This window comes from Rhinatrema bivittatum, chromosome 5, assembly GCF_901001135.1.
Source record: "Rhinatrema bivittatum chromosome 5, aRhiBiv1.1, whole genome shotgun sequence".
Lineage (NCBI taxonomy): Eukaryota > Metazoa > Chordata > Amphibia > Gymnophiona > Rhinatrematidae > Rhinatrema > Rhinatrema bivittatum.
In genome coordinates this window covers 338,833,107-338,855,618 of record NC_042619.1, presented here as the reverse complement: position 1 = coordinate 338,855,618, position 22,512 = coordinate 338,833,107, and the positions used below count along the sequence as shown (strand labels likewise).

The 22,512-nt window shown below is 46.9% G+C and overlaps 1 protein-coding gene across 1 annotated transcript in view; it reads left to right on the top strand.

Annotated features, from left to right (window-relative positions):
- SNRNP200 (small nuclear ribonucleoprotein U5 subunit 200) overlaps positions 1 to 22,512 on the top strand; it is a 915,618-nt gene that overhangs the window by 63,075 nt on the left and 830,031 nt on the right. Inside the window, exons 3-5 of the mRNA XM_029604465.1 lie at positions 5,803 to 5,974; positions 6,574 to 6,766; positions 7,182 to 7,237. Of these exons, the coding sequence (XP_029460325.1) occupies positions 5,803 to 5,974; positions 6,574 to 6,766; positions 7,182 to 7,237 (421 nt within the window). The remainder of the gene's footprint in view (positions 1 to 5,802; positions 5,975 to 6,573; positions 6,767 to 7,181; positions 7,238 to 22,512) is intronic.

Genomic DNA, 22,512 nt, shown 5'->3' with positions numbered 1-22,512 from the left:
CGGCTCAATTCTCTCTTACGGTCTGGCCATTGAGAGGGCTAAACTGAAGAAAAGAGGTTACTCGGAGTCTGTTATAGATACACTCCTCCGAGCTCGCAAGTTTTCCACATCCCTCACCTACGTAAGGATCTGGAGAGTATTTGAAGCCTGGTGCGACACTCATGGCACCAATCCACATGCAACCACAATCCCTATTGTTCTGGATTTCCTGCAGGATGGGCTTCAGAAGGGTCTCTCCCTAAGCTCCATCAAGGTTCAGGTGGCTGCTCTGTCTTGCTACTGTCCCAGGAGGGATGGCAAGACCATTGCCACGCACCCAGATGTTTCCCGCTTCCTGAAAGGAGTCAAGCACATTCGTCCGCCACTGAAGTGGCCAGTGCCTCTGTGGAACCTCAACATAGTTTTGGATTTCCTCGCGGGATCCACCTTCAGACCCCTCCGGGGCCTGTCTCTTCGTTCTCTCACTTTGAAGATGGTTTTCTTGCTGGCAGTGTGTTCAGCACGCCGCATTTCGGAACTACAAGCGCTGTCCTGCCGTGATCCCTTTCTCAGAATCACTCTAGAGGCTATCCATCTTCGCACGGTTCCCTCCTTCTTGCCTAAAGTAGTCTCACAATTTCACCTCAACCAAACCATATCCTTGCCAACCACGGCGGGTTTGAAGAAATCAGAAGAAGGGCGTTTGCTACGCCATCTCGACATCGGCAGATTGCTGCCCAGATACCTGGAAATGACAGAAGCAGTGCGGAAGACGGACCATCTGTTCGTCCTTCACAGCGGGAAGAAACAAGGAGAAGCGGCCTCACGGCCCACCATCGCCCGCTGGATCAAAGAAGTTATCAGAGCGGCCTTCGTAGAGGCCGGGAAGTCACCACCTCTACAGGTCAAGGCTCATTCTTCCAGAGCCCATGCAGCATCTTGGGCAGAATCTAGGATGCTGTCGCCCGCAGAAATATGTAAGGCGGCGACATGGTCCTCCCTCCATACCTTCTCCAGGTTTTATCGTCTGGATGTCCAGGCCAGGGAGGACACAGCATTTGCGAGGCAGCCTCCCGCCCAGTTCAGGAGTAGCTTTTGTACATCCCACTTGTTCTGAGTCCATCTGCTACACGCTAGGAAATGTTGAGATTACTTACCTGATAATCTCCTTTTCCTTAGTGTATGCAGATGGACTCACCATCCCGCCCGGCTGCCAGTATACATGGGTTTCACCAATTTACGGTAAGGCATGCCATTTCTTACACGAGAGCGTCCCCTCTACCAGGTGTCGACGCCTTCCGGTTGGGAATGCTGGCGGTCTCCAGCTACTATCAAGCGGTCAGGGGAATCCTGTTTCACTAATTCATTGATCGGTCAGTACACATATATCCATAACAGCTTTTGCAAGGAAGATTACTGAGTTGCTTCACTTCCTGTGGGGGTATATGTACCCGTGCTGACGTCAGATCAGTCTCCAACTGCTAGCACGAGCACACTATACCCACTTGTTCTGAGTCCATCTGCATACACTAAGGAAAAGGAGATTATCAGATAAGTAATCTCAACATTTTTTTTTTTTTTTTACCTTTGCTGTCTGATCTTAGTTTTCTAATCGGTTGGTCACAGGCTTTTTTCCCACCTTCCCTTTCTTATTTTTTTGCCAGTTCCTTTTATATTGTCTTTTTTTCTATTTCTTTTCTCTCCATCTTCTTCCCTCAAACACACAGGTTCTCATTCTCACATGCTTTCTCATACACACATACACAGGCTCTCACTGTCACATGCTGTCTGACTCTCACACACAGGCTCTCTCTCACTCCCACATGCTGTCTCTCTCACACACACACAGGCTGTCACATGCTGTCTCTGCAAACCTTCAGGTCCTCACTCTCACACAATCTCTCAACTCATCTCATACATGTACACATACACACTCTACAGGCCCTCAGCCTCTCTCTCACCTCTGGGCCTCCTCTTCACGGGTCGCTACCAGGCCTCTTCCTCTTCTTGGGCCGCTGCGACTTGGGATTCGCGGTGGCTGCTCCTCTTCTGCACGTGCTGATGCTCCTCCTCCTTTCTGCCTGCACGGCTCCGGCAACATTTTCTTCTGGGGTCATGCGGGCAGGAAGGAGGAGAACCTGCAGGCTTTTATCGCGACCTTTTTCTTCGGGCCGTGGTGACGTGAGCTCCACCACGGCCCTGACGATCTGCCTGCGTGCTATGTGTCGTTGCGGCCGCATGAGCCTCCCTGTGCCCGGGGGGCATTGGCTCCCCCTCTGGATACAACTGCTCGCGGCGCCCCCTAATACTCGACGCCCAAGGCCCAGGCCTAGTTTGCCTAGTGCTTCCACCAGCCCTGGGAGCCTTAGCCGCGAATCCAGACATGGCGCGTTTTCTCCGCGGGGCAAAACCTTTGTGTCCTCCGGTCAGGAATCCTTGTGCTTTGTGGAGCCTAAATTTGGTTCTCAAAGCTCTGTGTGCGGCATCCTTTGAGCCTCTGAAGAGGGCGACGCAAAAAGATCTTAAGTTAAAGGTGGTTTCACTCGTGGCTAGTTCCTAAGCTCGCCAAGTGTCAGCGCTTCAAGTGTTATCCTGCAGGGAGCCCTTCTTAAGAATTATGGATGCGGGAGTCTCTTTGCGGACGGTTCCTTCTTTTCTCCCAAATGTGGTATCCTCTCCATTTGAATCAGTCGGTAGAACGCCCATCCTTTCCAGGTTTGTACTGCTCTGACCTCCACTCTAGGGATCTGAAGAAGCTGGACGTGCGCCAGGTTCTGTTGCATTATTTGGATATTGCAAACAGCTTCCGCGTGTTGGACCATCTTTTTGTGCTGTGGAGTGGCTCCAGAAGAGGGCATAAGGCGTCTAGGGCTACGATCGCCCGCCGATTGAAAGAGGCTATTGGCTCAGCGTACCTACTTCATGGTCGCCTGCTTCCGTTCGGCCTGCGGGCACATTCTACCTGTTCGCAGGTGGCCTCGTTGCCGCAGGAGATTTGTAGGGCGGCTACTTGGAAGTCTTTGCACGCCTTTGCTAGGTATTACTGATTGGATGTCCAGGCCCCAAGTTCTTGGGGGGGGGGGGGGGGGGTTTGGCGAAGGCGTGATCCAAGCAGGACTCTCCGTGTCCCACCCTGCGTAGGGGAGCTCGGTACATCCCAGGAGTCTGGACTGATCCGGGTACATACAGGGAAAGGAAAATCGGTTCTTACCTGCTAATTTTCATTCCTGTAGTACCACGGATCAGTCCAGAGTCCCGCCCATTTCAGAATGAGATAATGGAGAGCCCGCTTGTTCAGTGCTTTGTTGATTCGCTGTACAGACTAATTTTAAAATGTTATTAAAGTTTTCATGGCTTCTGCTCCCACTTGGGGTTAGTGAGCAGGATTTGTGGTGATGCAGGGTTTCTTCTCCCTGATCTATGAGGGGGTAAATTTGTTAATGGTTCATGTAGATTTTAATTGTTCTGCTTTGATACAGGTGGCACCTCAGGGTATAGGGCAGAGTCTGGCAAAACTTCTCTGTCTCCATCTGCCGCAGGGGAGGCAAAACCCAGGAGTCTGGACTGATCCTTTGTACTAAAGGAACGAAAATTAGCAGATAAGAACCAATCTTCCTTGATAGGGCTGATTTTTTTTTTTTTTTTTTGTGTGTGAAAGTGGCATCTGCCTATAAATTAAAGGATGAGCTGTGGGTGGGAGGGTTGGAAAATACAAACACACTAACTTCTGTTTATTAGCTGCCTTACTGACTATTTAAAGCACAAACACACTAAATAATATATCCCAATAGTTTACTTCTCTCCAGTACTTTTTAAAAATTTCCCAAGCAGAACTTACTGATTCCTTTCAGCCACCAGCAAGGTGATCCTCTCCTCTCAGTGCTCTATAAAGAGGTTAGGGTTTTTTCAGCTTGGAGTATGGCTGAGGGAGGATCATGAGAGGACTAGAACCAGTAAATGTGAATTGGTTGTTTACTCTTTCAGTTAATATTACGACTAGGGGAACATGCCATGAAGTTAGCAAAGTAGCACATTTAAAACAAATTGGAGAAAATTCTTTTTCCCTCAATATACAATTAAGCACTGGAATTCATTGCCAAAGGATGTGGTTAAGGCATTTAGCTTAGCTGAGTTTAAAAAAGGTTTGGAGAAGTCCATAAATTGCTAGTAGTCAGGTTGACTTAGGGAATAGTCACTGTTTATTACCAGCATTAAATAGCATGGGATCTTTTTAATATTTGACTATTTGCTAGGTACTTGTATCCTGGATTGACCAATTTTTGAAACAGGATGCTAGATTTGATGGACCCTTGGTCTAAATCAGAATGGCAACATGTTATATTCTAATTCTTATTCTCAGGAGAAATCAAGGGAGTATTTCTTTACAGAGGGGGTAGTAAATGCATGGAACAGTTTCTCCGTGTAGATAACGGGAACAAGAACAGTATCTGAATTCAAAAAAGCATGGGATAAATAAAAGGGGATTTTCAGGGAGCGATACAGTTTGTAAATTTATTTGGTGTGAATAGGCAGACTAGGTAGCCCTGTAGCATGGGAACGGCCGAAAGCAAATCCAAGATGGCCACCGGTCCCATGCTGATTGGGAAAGGATCAGCACTTTGGCCAGAGCCCCGGAACGAAGCGGAGAACTTCCAATGCTGTTTCGTGGCTGCAGGGCGATTAGACATGCCCTCCCCGCCCTCAGAACACCTGGCGCACAGCCCGAGCTGACTAAGCCGTGACTGCTTCCAGTTGCGGCCCATCGCAAATGGGGAGAAGCTGACTGACACACAAGCAGGAAAAAAACCAAAATAAACCTACTTCAGCCGCCTTAAACCCTGAGGAGGATGCCACCTGCACAGCCAAGCTGTGCAACTGTCTTCAGTTTTTCTTTTTTTTTTTATTTTAAACTTTAAATTCCCCTATCTGAGGCAAAGTCTACAAAAAGAATAGCCTGCCTCAGACGAAAAGGATATCTGGACCCTGCAGCCACCTGAGCAGCCTCGTGAAGGGGAGGTATCTGGACTACCAGATTTACACCTCACGGGCGCACAGTACAAGCGCACACAAGGGTCACTAACCCCTGGCTCGTCCGCCTCAACTGGACAGGGAAGAACTCACCAGGATTCAGAACGCCCCGGGAGGAAGGCTCAAATAGAAAAAAAAATTGCTAGACTGCAGAACTGCAGGTTTTGCATCCATCTACCATTTGCTGGAGACAGAGAAATACTGAGGAACTTCTGGTGGCACACGTGGTTAAGTAGTGTCAGTAAAACTTTCTCTGTCTTCATCTGCTGGCAGGGAGGGAGAACCCTGGAGTCTGGACTGATCTGTGGTACTACAGAACCGAAAATTAAAGGAAAGAATCAGTTTTCCTTTATGTGGGAGACTCATTTACATCCACTGTTCCCAGGGACCTTCAGCTGCTGAACCAGTAAAAAGATCATTTATAGGGAAAATCTAGATGGGGAATGAATTGAGTGTTAATGAGCACATGGTTTTCCTTGACTTCTATAACTTTTTTTTTTTCTAGCAGGCTTTCTATATTGGGGCATGTCTTGATCGGCTTTCTTTTATGATGTATGCATATGTTGTATGAAGGGTAAGCACCCTGTGCTGTTTTCTGCTAGAGTTCAGAGTTAGACCCAGCTATAACACAATATTTCATTTTGCCTAAATATCCTTGGTCCCTCGAGGGAAGCTTTATGCTAGTTTCATGGTAGAGGAGAGAGCTGATGGTGAGAGCTCAGAAATGGGAGCCAAAAGTGAATCGAGATGGTCATAGCTCTAGCTCTCCTTTTGCATCTAATTTTGCCCCATCAGGAGAAGGAAGCGTGATGAGGACAGACATGATATCAACAAGATGAAGGGCTTCACCTTGCTGTCAGAGGGCATCGATGAAATGGTGGGAATTATATACAAACCAAAGACCAAGGAAACTCGGGAGACCTATGAAGTTCTGCTCAGCTTTATCCAGGCTGCACTTGGAGACCAGGTAATAAGATTATATGTTCTGGGATCTATGATGTTTATCCAGGGGTCCTGAGAGACTGTGTAGCTACAGGACTATAAAGCTGAATAGGAGATGTTGATGAACTCTATAGGCTTTATCTTCTGTCATGTTCTGTGTTTGTGTATGTAAAACTATATCGCTAAGGAGCCTATGTGCTTTAACTAGAGATAATGTAATAACATTAAATCTTCTGGGTGCTATGAGTTTTAATCAAAAGCACTTCGAGATCAGGTAAAATTTCCAGAAGGTTTAACCTTTATCCAGATGCACAAGTTGGTCTTTATACTGAGGAATTCAGAGTTTTATATGGGGGGATCTTAATATATTGCACTTCCAGAGATCTAATAGGTTGGGGTGGCCAGGTCTGGTTTTCAGGATATCCTCAATGAGTATGCATGAGATAGATTTGCATGCACGGCCTCCATTGCAAATCTGTCTCATGCATATTCGTTATCTACATCTTGAAAACCAGGCCTGTTTGTGGCTTTCGAGGACTGGAGTTTGCCACCCCTGTAATAGATGGTACAAAGTCTGTCTCCTCACCCTAGAGAGTGAGTAATTTTAGTTTATCTTCTTGACAGCCTCGAGATATTCTTTGTGGAGCTGCTGATGAGGTCCTTGCTGTCTTGAAGAATGACAAGCTCAGGGATAAAGAAAGACGGAAGGAAATTGATCAGTTGCTTGGACAGACAGATGACACTCGCTACCATGTTTTGGTGAACCTGGGCAAAAAGATGACAGACTATGGTGGTGACAAGGAGATTCAAAATATGGGTAAGATACAAATGTGTTTTTATGGTTCACTTCAGTACTGGCACAGAAGTACTGGCTAGAATTGAGCTGCATGTCTTAGTACTGGGATAGCAGTAATTACTGCAAGTCAGGATTGAGGTGTTTTGGCAGAGCTATTTATAGGTTTATTTTGGAATAGCAGGGGTGCAGCAGGTCAGCACTGAAATGCCCTGGCAATACCGAGTGCACACATCTCAGTACTGGAATAGCAGGGGGTTCTGCAGATCAGGACTGATGGATATTAAAAGAGCTGTGTGTAGGTCTCTGTTCTGGAAGAGCAGGGAGTACACTGGCAGAGCTGTTTGTTTTGTGTACCTGGGTCAACTAATCTAACTTCTGCTCTCTTCCTCCTATGTGGCTTTTTTCTCTCACACTGACATGTTGTTTCTTTTTTCAGATGATAACATTGATGAGACTTATGGGGTGAATGTGCAGTTCGAATCTGATGAAGAGGTGACTTTAGCAGAGCCTTCCCTCTCTTTACTGTTTGTTACTATAATCATATCACATTATTAATGGTTGCCATAACAGTCTCCAAAGAAATTTTCTACTCTCTATCTCAATTGTGTCATTCAGAACTGTTTTTATTAAAATATATAAATGATCTTCCTGAACATACTCAGATTAGACCAGACCAGTGGGTTGTGCATTCCTACCAGCAGATGGAGTCAGAAAACAAAAACTTTGGGCACTGCTACATGAGTGCCACCTGCAGTCCCTCAGTATTTCTCTGACTCCAGCAGATGGTAGAGATGCAGACCTGAGAAAAGAAAAAGGTTGTTAGATAAAGAATTTTTCCTAGGATAGGCTAGTTAGTTGTTAATAGGGTTGCTTCGTGAGGTGTGCCATCCCTCAGTCTGCCTGCGTCTCACCCACATTGGTGCCAGTGTTTCGATAGCCAGGGGCTCCTCGTTTCCTCGAGCACTGAAGAGGCTCCTCTCACTCCTTCCCCCAGGCTCCTAGCAGTGTCGGTGTAAAGTTTATTAAAAAAAAAAAAAAAAGTTAAAAAAAAATTAGAAACAAAGCAGGAAGAAGTTTTTCAAGGTAGGTAGAGTTCATTCAGGGAACAGGCTGTGCCGTTTTTGTTGGCAGGCCAGTTGGAGTGCTGAGCTCGACCCCCCCCCCCCCTCCCCCGTGGGTCCTCATGATGGCCCGGGGGGGGGGTGGGGGGTGTAGACTTTCGCGCGCATGCGAGGCCTCATTTTTTTCGCACTGGCTGCTCTCCTCACGGTATTTTCGCACCTGCAGGGAGTTTCTATTTTTAGCTCCTGCAGTCGCGTGGACGTTTTCCGGCCTGATTCTTTTCTTTTTTTTTCTCACGGCCGCGTGGCTGCTCAGTCGCAAGAATGGCACCCTGGTCCAAATTGGGAACCTGCTGTGCGTGTGGGATGTCGGGGCAGGCCATAAACGCCAGTTCCCTGTGTTCTGCCTGTTCTTCAGGGCAGGAGGGGACTTCGGTCCTCCTCGGCGGGGAGGGTAGCTCGCGGCGGGTGCCAAGGGAGGAGGAGGCTCCTCCCATTCTATCCCCGGTGGACCAGATTCCCGTTTTTGGGGATGACTCTGAGCTACCGGACCCTCCTGTGGGGGGTGGTGTTGATTCGGGAGAGTTTTGCCCTGAGTTTGTGCTGCTGCTGCCCCAGGCGTTCCTAGCTAGGAAACAGGAGATCCTGAAGAGAGCAGCGCAGCCGGGCCCTTTGGCGGAACCTCCACCAAAGCGGATACCCACAGGGTCCCCGGACAGCCATCAACCTGCAGGGGCTCGTCAAGGGGCTCAAGGTGTGGATAGGTTGCTGGCCCCACTCAGGGATCCCTTGGACTGTGGGCGGATCCTAGGGTGGATCAGGATCCGGGACTCACCCTGGATATGGGTGATGGGGCTCAAGGTGTGGATAGGTTGCTGGCCCCACTCGGGGATCCCTTGGACCGTGGGTGGATCCTAGGGTGGATCAGGATCCGGGACTCACCCTGGATATGGGTGATGGGACAACCCAGACCAAGATGACGTCCCACCCTTGGAAGGCAATGATCCCAGCGTCATATGCTTATTTAAGCGTGAGGAGCTTCGACCTCTCATTCCCCAGAACTTGGAGGTCCTGGGGATCAAAGTTTCGCAAGAGGAATCAGACAGCGAAGGTGTCAACCCGATCCTATATGGGATTCGGGGTCCGACGACTTCCTTCCCATTGCCAGTCCTGCCAGGCAGAGCCTCGGACAGCAGTGACCCGGAATTCTCCCTTTGAGCGCTGCAGCAGCCTTACGTTTCTGGCGGCTCGGCACTTCAGATCAACTACCTTAGTGTTTTTTCTACAGCCACTCAGGTCGGGCCGTGACAGAAAGACATGACTCCGGCTGGGAGCTCTACACGTGTTTGGGGTGTGGCAGAAGGGGCTCACACAGACCAGGAGGTTTACACGCAGTTGGACCATGGTAGGACAGAACAGGGTCGGGAGTCGGGCAGTTGGCTTCACAGGACATTGCCCTCGTTGCATCAGCCATCTTTTGCGCTGTTAGTGGAAGCAGGCTAGCTGGGGATATCATCGAAGCCTCACTTTTTAGAAACCAGCAGATATAGCTGAGTCCATACAGAAGCACAATCTGTGTTCAGGAACCACCTACGAAACTGCCACAATTCCCTGCAGAAGGGAGATAGGCTTAGCCTTGGCAGGGTAGAAAGGCCAAGCTGCAGGGTGGCGGAGGCAGCAAGGAGCATATTGGCGCAAGACAAGGGACAAGTGCAGAGCAACCCAAGTGAACGGTGCAGAAAGCATGCAGGAAGTGGTCGATGACTCACAGACCCAGCATGCGGTGGGAGTTTCAAGGCATGCAATGGCCAAAGCAGCATATGGCCAGCAGCAGAACACCCTCATTGGGGCACTGGTTTCTAAGAACTTACACAAGAGCTGCTACAGAAGCACACAGCCACAAGGCTGGCAGGACACAGGTCAGTGCCAAGCACTCCTTCCACCCAGCGGGGTTACAGGAGTGACCTAAACACAGATGGCATATGGGCAGGGTTCTGTAGCCCGCACATAGAGTTAGGGTCTGGGGGACATGATTCTGGGGTTGGCCACCCAGTCTACGTGACCTTTTGATCCTACAACATGGCAGCAGAGAGCTGCAAGGGCCCTCAGTCCACTTTATGCAGCCTCCAGATGGGGCCACAGCATCCACCTACATGGCAAAGCAACACACTGGAATTTCCAATCATCCAGAAGCTACGTTGGTCCATATCCATGCCCCCCACCATGGGGGTACTGGCCAGCTCCCATCCCTGGATCCAGCACCTCACATAGTCACCAAGTGCAGCCAGGGCATGAGGTTCCACATCGTAGTGCAAGTCGCAGTAATGAGCTTGCAATAACCGGCTTCTTACCGATGGTGCTTGAGGTTCCAGTTATCCGAGAGCACCCACCATCTATGGATGCACTGCAGGTTGATCAGAGTGTGCAGAGGAACCCGGGAACACAGGTCAAGGTATAAATGCCCATACCAGTCGCAACAGTCAGCAATGCAGGTGCAACAGAGCAAAACAGCAAAGCGAAGGAGAGTGAGTCTCAAGAGACTGCTGGGGGCAGTACGTGCATAGATTGAAAGCAGGCGGCAAGTAAGAAAAAAGGCAAGGCTTAAGCATAAGGCTAGCAGCAGTGTGAGTAGTAGCTCCTTGGAAACATCTGATTCAGACTCTGCATTTGACCACAGCCCACCTGCCCATCAATTGAAGCTGGGGAGGAGTCTGGGGACCGCCAGCATTTATGACCTTATCTCAACTTTGGGAGAGTGTCCCTAGACCCATTTGCAGGAAGATAAAAAAAAAATAAATCATATTGAAATTTTTCGGATCATGGAAGGAAGGAATCTGAGGGGCGCACAGAAGAAAGCAGACAAGGGAGTCCCCAAGAACATTATCAATTGGACTTGTACATTCCTTAGAATAAGCGTGATCAGACAAGACAATCCCTCTCAGTATTGCCCCATGCTAAGTTATGCAGATAACATCCTTGAGGCCTACAAGGAGTTTGATGGTTGGGAATGGCTGAATTACAATGAGAGATTCTGCAATAAGATGGAAGAAAATTATTTCATATCCTTTGGGATGCAGGATGTCGGCCTATAGCTGAAGCAGATGACAAACAATGGCAGAAAAGGAAATGGCAGTCTGCCCTCCAAGCTTATATAGGGAGATTCACTCGAAAGAGGTCACAAATATTCTGTTGTAACTTCCGTTAGGATGAAGCAATTTGAACCAAAAAAATACGCTACATACCTTGACATATGTGTAATCTTTTTGCATTACATGCGATAAGTATGTGAGAAAAAAAAGTGTGAAAGCTTGCTGGGCAGACTGGATGGGCCATTTGGTCTTCTGCCGTCATTTCTATGTTTCTATGCTGGAAATGATCGCAGTCTTCTGCCAGACACATTTCGACGTGGCACTCCAAGTTCCTGAATGTGTCTGTGAGCATATCGGGGGGGGGGGGGGGGGAATAACAGCAATTTCACATTGGATGTTTTCCTTCAAATCTTCCACAGTGCAAGGCTTGTTCCGATAGACTTTTCCTTTGAGCATACCCCAAAGGAAGAAGTCTGGTGTCAGAACCAGCGACTGTGTAGTAATATCTGCTGCATCATGCAGGTTACCCCCATGCTTATCAGTTTCCCAGACCGTAAAAGTCAGGGCCCTCGTTGGTTGCTGTTTGAATCCAATACCCCTTTATCCCTTGCCATTGAAGTTGAGAGCAATGTTGGAGTTGCATCAAAGGAATCGAGGCTTTTTTTTTTATTGCATTTTCAACAAATTGACAAGCATTACAGCTTATCGGAACATGCAAGAGAGAATTTATAAGCAAAATATACACTGGATAATTCTTATTTCAGTAATATAATGTCTCACTTGTAATAAGGAAAAAAGGGGAAATTCCAAGACGTGAAATTATAGGAGCAGATTTTTCAGCAGTAATAAATTAAATTGAAAGGCTGTCACTGTACCATTTACATGTAATTACCGCAATCGAGTTTATACATTTAGAACAGGATCGATTGGAGGACAAGAATCTAAATATGAACGCAGATGTGCCAGATCGAAATATACATGCTTAACACTTTGCAAGATATACATTGGCAAGTATATCTAAGATTAAATTTAGCTCCCATAAGCAAAACATCAGGACACATTTGAAGAAACTTTTTCCTATGTTCCTGCGTGGAACGGGTAATATCTGGAAAAATCCAAACAGGATACCCAAGAAATAAAGATTGCCTGAGGCGGAAGAAAGATCTCAATATCAAGTCTCTGTCCTGAGAGAAAATGCATGACAAAAAAAGAGTCCCATGTCTATCGAAACATCAGTTGAAGTTTCCAAAAGCTGAGTTAAATCCGGTTCTGACTCCAGAACTTGTTCCGACATACCTGGTTTTAAAGATTTTGTCATAAACTTTAGTAAATGTGAACATAATTTCTTGAGGAATTTCTAATATCTCAGTAAGATATTTCTTAATCAAGTTTGTAAGAGACATTTAGATTGAGGAAAGTTTAAAACACGTAGATTTAAGTACCGAATGGAATTTTCAATATTTTCCAGTTTTCTCAGATGTGAAAAGTCAGACTTTAGCTGATCTTGAGTTTGCTGTAGAGAGGAAACTTAAGTTCTAAAGCAGAAATTTTTTGTGTATGAGAAGCTGTTTCCAATTCCAAAGCTTGAAATCTTCCAGCAGAAGTTATCTCCACTAAAGAGGAAATAGATCTCTGACACCATTAGCAGACCAAAGAGAGCCCATAGTAATTACAGAAGGCTTCGAAAGGCCTGGGCGTATTAAAATTAAATTCCATACCTCGGTGGTCTTGTCCAAACTTAGATTCCCCAGAATCTCCACTTTTACCATTTAAAGTTGAAACTTTCGCCGGGGAAGACAGACGCATCGGCTCCTGGCATAGAACTCTTCAAAACCGCCAAGGCCTCAAAGCCGGAAGTAGGAGCCGGCATTAACACGGTCACTCTCCCGGCATGAGAGGTTTTTTCCAAAACCACCAATCTAGGACCTGCCAACTGTCCACATGGCGGTGAGAAGAAATCCAAATTTAGTGGCACTGTAGGTAAAGGAGGGGTAAGTGGTGCTCTGGGGCTAAGCGTTATCTGAATGTCCGGTGACCGGTCCATCGGCTCCTTGTGGGCCGCTGCCAAGGGCACCTCCAGAGTAGTAGCACTAGCAGCCAGGAACAGAAACCCCTCAGTGGTCGATGGCAATGGATCTGGGATGGAGTGGTTAGTCCCGTTTCCCTAATCTTTGCCTTCCTCTTGGTATGTGGCATTGTGGAAAAATTATTTAAAGAAATGAGGAGCTCTGTGTCCCGTGCCTTTCATCTGGCGGCCATCTTGAACACCCCCTCCCGAGGATTATTGGTTAAGGGTAGTAACCACTGCACCAGCAAGTTACCCCCATGCTCTCTTGTCTTCATTTCCATCCTCTAGCCATTAGGGATCCACAGTGTTTATCCCATGCCCCTTTGAATTCTTCACTGTTTTCATCTTCACTTCCTCTTCTGGAAAGGCATTCCAGGCATTCACCACCTTCTCTGTGAAGAAATATTTCACACGTGGGGCAAGCAACATGGGAGCACATACCCGGGTGCCGAGGACGTCCTCGTCACCCAACAGGCTGCCAGGACAGCATAGGTGTCCAGTGTTTGGTGCTACAACAGATCAGCATACAGTTTCCCGGACTGCAAATTCAAGCACATTTGTTCATCCTGCGTAGCGCTGCCCCCAGCAACAAAGTGCATCACAAAACTTAGCAGAGGGGGGTAATGGAAAATCCAAATAAGTATCACTAATTTGGCAAGTTGCCATCGCCCATAGATCTGCTAGCTATGTTTCCTTGGCTGGACTACTACCCTAGGCGCAGAGAGACACAACGGATTGCCTAAGGTTTTCTTGAAGGATTCCCTATCCCGTTCCAAGGTCATATTGGGGGGACAACTAGTAACACTCCATCTGCAGTGCACCTCGCAAACCTTGTTCAATAGAAATTGGATATGGAGCTGACTCTAGGTTGCTTGGTCCATTTCCTTCGCTGCCTTTTCACAAGATGCTCCTATCACCTTTGGCGATGGTCCACAAGAAAGAGCTCGGGAAGTTTTGCCTTTCTTACTCTCAAGGCGCATCCGTGAGTGATCAGCTTCCCCATGAAGGGTGTACAGTATAATAAACATCATTTGACTGTTCCATTGCCTTGCTTAGGAAGTGCGGTGCAGGTGCTTTAATGACCAAGACTGATAAAGAGTCAGCTTTCAGACTTGGGTGAACAGGAAGAGCAGCTTCCCATTATTGGGTTTTTGGTTTCGGGATCAATACTGCTTTGAGAAATGCAATGCTAATGTCATATGCCTACATCGAGCTCTTCAGTTCCTTTCTTCATTGGGTGACATCACAATGGGCCAGATCAAGCAACATCATAACCTAGATGACTTCTTATTCATTGGGCCAAGTGATTCCAATTCTTGTACTAGTCTCATGCAGGAATTCCAGTCGATTGATGTTCTCCTGGCACACAAGAAGACAGAGGGCCCTTCTATAATAGTTTTGCTTCCTGAGCATCGATTTGGATTCAATCTACATGGTTTCTTTGCTTCTGGCCAATAAGGTTGTGCAGCTACGAGTTATGCTGTGGTAGGCATTGACAGCTAAGAAGCTTACGCTGCGCTCTGTGCAAGCCATCTTAGGCACATTGAATTTTGCCTGTTGAGTGATTCCCATGGTGTGGGTGTTTCTGAGGGTGCTACTACAATAGGCATCAGCAGGCCACATTGCTTTGTGAGGATGACAAAGTCCATGCACGCAGATATCTCCATATAGGCATCATTTCTGGACGAATTCAACATGTCCTTGTGGCAGGGACCACTGCTCTCAAGCACAGACTTGGACATACATTTGGATTTGGGGTAGTCTATCAAGGATCTCCCTGGCCAGTGACTTGGGTTGTGCCAGGGTTAACTCAAAATATTACATTCCTGGAGCTATTTCCCATTCTAGTAGCCCTCATCCTTATAGCATGAAAGATTGAGGGAGAAGCATATTATATTTTGTGCAACAACCAAGCTGTGGTCCAGGTCCTGAACAGGCAATTGGCGAAATGCCCCAGAGTGGTAGACTTGCTAAGGGAGGTTGACCTTGCTGGTTTGTGCATCAGTACCACAGTCGGGGCGAGACACATCCTGGAGTTTTATAATAGCATTGCAGATTCCTTATCTTGTGCTAAATGGGATTTGTTTTGTAAGCAGGTACCCTGGCAGATGAATTGGGAACTCTGGTACTGGGCTCCTTGGCTTGGTTGGTGTGCTGCAGAATTATGAGTACATGAGGGGATTTCTGATGCAGCACGGCTGAATTGCAGGGCCAGTGTCTGATGGTGAGGTACATCTCCTCAGCCAAAGTCTTGGGTGCAGAAGCTCTGTGGTTAGACATCTAGCTGGCCTGGTCTTTTTCACAAAGGCGCATGGATGGAAGGATCCCACTAAGTCCTTTCTGTTGAAGAAGATGGTGGTGGGCTGGTCAAGAAAATTGAGGTCTTCAATGTACTCAAGGTTTCTTATTACACACAACTTGCTGGGGAACTTGGGGATTCTGTTGGCATTCATCTGCACTTCGGATTTTGAAACCAGCCTGTTCCGCCTAGCCTTCTCACTGGCTTTCTTTGGTGCCTTATGCATGAGTGAGCTTGTGGTCTCTGCCAAGAGCAATTCGGGTACCATTGACACAGTTGCGGAATGTGACATGTACAGCTCAGGCACTCTGCATAAAGATACACAGGTCAAAAACTGACCAAGCAGGCAAGGGTGCAATCCTCTCCTTGAAGCATATTAAGTCGTGTGTTACTTGTTCCGTGCAGAACGTGGAAAAGTATTCGGCCATTTGACCTTCTGGCCTACTTGTGCACGCTGACCAAGTCCCAGTGACCAGATACTAATTTTCCACTGTTCAGATTGGCAGTAACCAAAATGGGCCTTGATTCCAAAAACTTTACCACCCACTCCTTTTGCCTGGAATGGCAACTAGTGCGGCGCAGGCGAGCTTATGGGTTGATACCATACAGGAAATTGGAAGATGGAGATCAGCAGCAGTTAATAAGTTGTCAGGTTTGATCGGGCGAGCACACCACTGTCATTGCAGATTTGTGCTGGATTCAATGAACGACATGGATTATTGGACATTCTTTTGTGTAATGGGCTGCTAGGGATTATCACAAGCCCACCTATGGACCACATTTGGGTTTGGGCTCTTGCAGGTTTATCGTGACTTGGAAGGGCAAGTGAGGTATGCACTAGGAGCAATTGTTGCCGCTTCTATGGCATTTGAGAGATTTGTCGGCCACCCCTGACACCATCATAATACATCTGGGAGGCAATGAGTAAGCAGTCTATTAAGAGGATTAAAGCTGATTTGGCCAAATTGGCTTTCTGGTTCCTGTGCACTTGTTTTATGTTCTGATATCATTCCATGCCCAAAATTAAACAATTAGAGGCTGTGGAGGAGAGTGCACAAGAAGGTCAACCGCCAGATTGGCATGTGTACTTGTAAGCTCGGTGGGCACCAGATCAGAAAGGAGTGGGCGGATGTCCAATGTGAAGGCATATTTATGCTAGACAAAGTTCATCTGTCTGATATTGGCTATAATATAGTTAACAGTGCTTTACAGGAGGTCTTGGAAAACCTGTTTTGGGGTGTGGTATTGGCCACAGCTAAATGTTGGTGGGGGACATGAGGCAAGAGCATACCCTACCTCATACTTAAGGCAGATACCCAATTCGGTGGGGGGTGTTTCAGATGTGGTACATCACAGTCCAGGACAGCAGTGGACTGTCGCATTAGGTGACGCATGAAAGGGCAGCCATATGCTTCGGGAGGCCCCCTTGCTTGGGAACAAGGCAGGGGGGCCGGGTTAGATGCTGCCTTGCTTGGTATTACGGTGGGCGGTGCAGGTGGGAATGTAGCCTGTTTTGATGACTGCCATCTTAGCTTGGGTATAGGTTATTTTTTTTTGTAATTGAAATATTTTTATTGAAAACCAAATAGGACAAATGGAAACAGGAGTCAGTGCCCCATGTACATACAAATCAGTAAACAGTATAACAGGCTCGAGGAAAAAAGCAAAAACAATAGCAATATCGAAATGCTAATGTAATCTCAGCATCACCTAACAAAGATATTATCATATTCCATATGTCTCGTAATGCAGCCATTGTTTACATTATACCCCCCTCCCCCCCCCCCCCCCCCCCCCCCCCCCCCAGTATGCTATTAGTGATAATGTCAATGGTAGGACAGTGAGTAAATCATACAATGACAGGTGATAAGAGGGAGATACTAGTCAAGCAATACCCATCACACAAGACTGAAGAGCAAGCAAAATATACCTCAGCTTTCCCCTGCACAACAGGATTGCAACTTCCATGTGGAGTAGCCTGTCCAAACATCTTGAAATCGTTTAAGCTGTTTCCTCAACCTTGCAGTGATCTGACATAACATACAAATGATTCAGTTTAACTTGTACTTCAGCCAATGACTGTGTATGAGCTAGCTTCCATTTTCTGGCAATTTCGATCAGAGTAGCTGTACAGACATACGTGATTAGTCTATTTGAACCCTCCTTGCCCGGGATCATATCTATTCCCAGTAATGCATGTTGTGGCTTTAACCCCACTGAGACCCCGCACATCTGCTGAATCCATAGTTCTATGGCCTTCCACAGTGGGCGAATTAAAGGACAATCCCACCACATATGAAAATAGCTGCCCACCTGTAGACAACCCCTTCAACATTCGTCCGAAACATGCGGTAGCATGCGGTGTAAACGTTGTGGGTAATAATGCCACCTGTGCAGTAACTTCAAAGAATTTTCTATTAAGGAAGCTGAAATGAGTCCTTTACCCAAGCTTCTGAAAATCTTTTCCCACTCTCGTTGCGGAAAAGTAACATGAAGATCATGTTCCCAAGCCAACATAGCTGTGGATTTTACAAAGGCATCTCCCCCACAACAAGAAGTAAAGCACTGACAACAATTTAACGGTGAAATCCGCTTTCTGGCATAATTTCTCAAAATCAGATTGTGCCGTCTGACCGTGTCCTCTGAGCAAGGAGGCCTTTGCAAAATGGTGAATTTGTAAATACAAAAAGAGATCAGATCCCTCGAGACCATATCTCGTTTGCAAATCCGGGTAAGGAAGAAGTCCTCCAGACCCCATAATATGTGCCCAAGTGCTGATCCCCTTTTGTTTCCATCTTAGAAAAGCCGAATTTTCAAAGCCGGGTGTAAAATCCGTATTAGCATAAAGATAAGTAGAGTGGTGGTATTCTGTGTTCCGCAAAAGTAAGTGCTTACGGGCAGACCAGGTCTTAAGAGCTAGCAGCATAGTTGGAGGGAGAATCTCCTCGGCATGTACACGCCTGGTATGCTTGGGCTGCCAAAATAAACTACATAAAGGTACTTCCCCGGCTAATTGCTGACTGAATAGAAGCCAAGGCTTTGGGTTGGTCCGTTTATGCCAGTCCACAATCGTTTTAAAACGTGCTGCTAGAAAGTATCGTTCTAAGTTGGGAACTCCCAAACCACCCTGTACACGGGGCTTATAAAGGGTATGCCTGGCAATTCTGGGACGTTTACCACCCCATATGTATAGCATTAGCCTCTTCTGCCATTGTACTAGTTGTTTTCTGGAAATGTCAATCGGCAAGGTCTGAAACAGATACAGCAATTTAGGGATGATTGTCATTTTGACAGCAGCAATTCTGCCTAACCATGATATGCTGTATCTGTTCCACTCCTCCAAGTCTTTGAGAATCGTAGACCACAATCTGCCATAGTTCAACTGAAACAGGTCTTGTGAGGCACTGATATACACCCCCAAATATTTTAACTTGTGCTGAGCCCACTTAAAACAAAACCGTGTCTTAAGCTGCAGTTCAGAAGCATGGGGGACATTAATGTTTAAGATCTCAGACTTCTCCCAGTTAAGGCGAAAACCAGAGACCCGGCTAAACCCTTCCAGGGCTGCAGTCAGATGGGGCAGTGAGGTTTCAGGGTCTGTAACCAGGATTAAGATGTTGTCTGCAAAAAGAGACAATTTTGAGGAGAAGAAACCCACCTGCACCCCCTTAATACCTGGGTGGGTCCGTACGAGATTTGCAAAGGGCTCTAAAAATATTGCAAACAAAAGGGGTGACAGAGGGTATCCCTGCCTTGTACCCCTTCTCACCGGGAAAGTAGGTGAATAACCCCCATTTATTTTAATACAAGCTAAGGGATTAGTATACAATTGCTGAATCCATTGTATAAAATGGTCCCCAAACTGTAGTTTCCGAAGCAGTGCAAAAAGATAGGGCCAGTGCACCATTTCAAAAGCTTTCTCGGCGTCGACCGAGAGAGCCACTGCTGGTATATCATGCTTCTTTACCCACCAAAACATATCAATGATTTTGTGTACATTGTCACTAGCTTGGCGACCTGGAATAAACCCTGCTTGATCAGGATGAATAACTTGGGCTATAAAGCTGTTTAGCCGGGTTGCTAAGATTTTAGCAAGAATCTTTAAATCAATATTTGAGGGAGATCGGCCTATACGAGCCACATACAGTCGGGTCCCTCCCGGGTTTTGCCAGTATCGTAATGCCAGCAGTATTAGCAGCTTCAGATAATGGTGTCCCGTCTTTTAGGGCTATAAAATTTTTTTACTAATACCAGTGCTAAACAGGAGGCAAACGTTTGATAAAATCGTCCCGTATAACCATCAATTCCCGGGGATTTCCCTGGTTTGAGGGATCGGATAGCAAGTAGGATCTCCTGCTCAGATATGTCTTGATTCAGAATGCACTGCTGCGACTCTTCTAGAACTGGAACCGAGGACGCCTCTAAATATTTATCAATGTCCTCATAGCTAATATCCCTATCCATCGAATATAGTTCTGAATAGAATTGGTGGAACCGCTGCCTAATAGCTTTGTTGTCCGTCAGCATACCTCCCTCTTTATTTTTTATCTTAATAATGGTAGTTTGCGCTTGCCGTCTCTTCAGAACATTAGCCAACATCTTCCCCGCTTTGTTCCCGCCCTCAAAATATTTTTGCTGAGACATTTGTAATTGATGGGCCATAAATGCCGCATCTAAGGAGGCAATACGGTTCCTGATATCGCTAATGTGGACATATGTTCCAAGGAGGAAGCGCAATTCTTATGGACTCGCTCTAATTCCTTAAGCTTTTGCAAGAGCTGGGTCCTATCCTTCTCCCTCTGTTTCTTAAGTTGGGACGAGCGGGCAATAAATTTTCCCTAAGAACCGCCTTTAAGCATTCCCAGAGTACTACCGGGTTAACTTCCCCATTGTCATTGAACTTCAGATAATCCTGGATATCCGATTCTACATGTGACACATACATGGGATCATCCAAAAGAGAATCATTGAGCCTCCAATATCTAGTACCCCGATCATAATCCCGGAGTTGGATCGTGAGCCAAATAGGGGCATGGTCGGACCATAGGATCGGTTCGATGTCAACCTTATTAACCAGTGGGAGCCAAACCCACACTACACAAACATATCAATTCAGGAATAACTGGTATGTGGAGCAGAGAAAAAGGTATAGTTTCTCGAGGTTGGGTACCTACACCTCCACACATCCTGAAGGCCATGACAGCTCATCAAAGTTTTCAGAGCTCTCCTAGCTATTTTGGAGTCAGAGCTACTCCCCTGCGATGTGTCAAGGTGAGGGTTAAGAGTCAGGTTAAAGTCCCCACCCAGCAGCAAGGAGCCTTCGGCCCTGGAATTCAAAACCTGATTTAAAGAGTGATAAAAATCCGCCTTATTGGAAGTGGTGATACCAAGGTATATAATCCCCCCCCCCCCCCCCCCCCATTAACATCTTCACTAGCAGAAACCATCCCTCGGGGTCCTCGTGGGTTTCCTTTAATTCGAAAATAAAGTCTTTATGGATCAGGATTCCCACCCCTGAGTATTTAGAAGCTACCGTAGCAGCGGCCCAGTATTGATGTGGATATTTGGAATGACCCATCAGACTTTGATATCTCTTCCGGAGGTGCGTCTCTTGTAACATTACTACATCCACATTCATTCTATCAAGCTCTTTAAACAGCAGCTTCCTTTTTCGCGGAGTATTTAACCTTTTCACGTTCAGCGAAAGGAATTTAAAGGTAGCCATTAAACTGATATTCACACCTTCCCTCCCCGCTCATGATAATACTCCCTCCTTTGCAGTAAAGCACCAAAGCAAAACAGTATAGTTCCCCACCGTCCCCACCATGTTCAGAATTCCCCACCCCCTGGAGCCCATCCATGTGGTTCCAAAATCTCATGCAGGAAGACATAGAACACTCCCCATGGCACTCTGCCTCTGGGCGATCTCTTCTTGTAAGCAAAGTAGCCTAGACAACAAAGAAAAAAGTCAGCCTATATGTCCTGACAACTTTATAATGATAAGAACAGTAGTATAACTCTTGATAAATCTCTGACCACAACCAAAACTCTGTCGTGGCTCAACATTGCGAGAGTCAGAATTCTATGAAGAAGGTCCTAACGTTCAGTCAGGCAGGATCGTCCCCATTATCAGCTTCCATCGAGTTTCGTTGAAGTCGCCGCCGTCCCTTAGGTACCCTTTGCCACCGAGGTTGAGGAGCCTTTCGAGCCGGTAAACCGCTCTGTCCCCCAGGCTTGACCATTGGAGTCTCAATCTGAATTCCTTCAGCATTCAAAAGGTCAGCAGCCTCCTGCACAGACTTGGCCCGGTGAGTGGTGCCCTGGATGGTAAATGCCAGTCCTCCAGGGTACAGCCATCGATAACGAATGTTGGCCTCAGTGAGTTTCACAGTTATACATCGGAACTCCTGCCTCTTCTTCAATGTAGCAGCAGAGAGATCTGCAAAGAGTGCTATTTCCTGGCCTTCCCATTGCCATGTTCTCTGTCGTCTTGCTGTATTGAAAATCTTCTCTTTCTGAGAGTAGGAATGGTAACAAACCACGATGTCCTGCGGTTTATTGGCAACTTTGGGTCCCAAGGATCTGTGTGCCCTTTCCACTTTAACATCATTAGTAGCAACAGAGGGCTTCCCCTTGGAGGCATCCATGTCCAGAAAAAAGGAAGAAATTTTTTCCACTACCTTTATGCAGTCTGTAAACTCCTCAGTCTCTGGGACCCCCTGGATCCGAATGTTGCACCGCCGGTCTTCTAATTTCTCAGATAAAGAGCTATAAGACTGTTGTAAATGCACATGCTCCCTCCGCAAGGCATCCCAGCTTTCTCCCTGCGTGTCGAGTCTGAGCTCTGCTTCCTCCACACGACGGCCCAGCTCTGCCGTTTCTTCTTTCATCTCAGCAAGCAGTGCTGCTATCTCCGATTTGTATGATTTAAGGTCCTGCCGGAGCTCCCCAAACCACCTTCTCATCTCCGTTCGTATGGGCAGGAGATCCTCCGATGCAGATTGTTCATCACTCTCCCCCTCCGTATCGTGGAGTGATTCCGCCGCCATCTTTAATTGTCCCGGGTCTGAACGATCGGTGCCGCGGGCGAAGGAAAACTTGTGGAGATCAGGTATTTTCTTTTTCGTGGTCATTGCGCCGTCAGTTAGGAGGCACTCCACAGTTGTCAGGTGCTATTTTGGGCTAATTTGTCGCAATTAATCTAGCAAAATACCCCAGAGGCTCGAGGAGCAGTTCAGAAGCACTGCTTA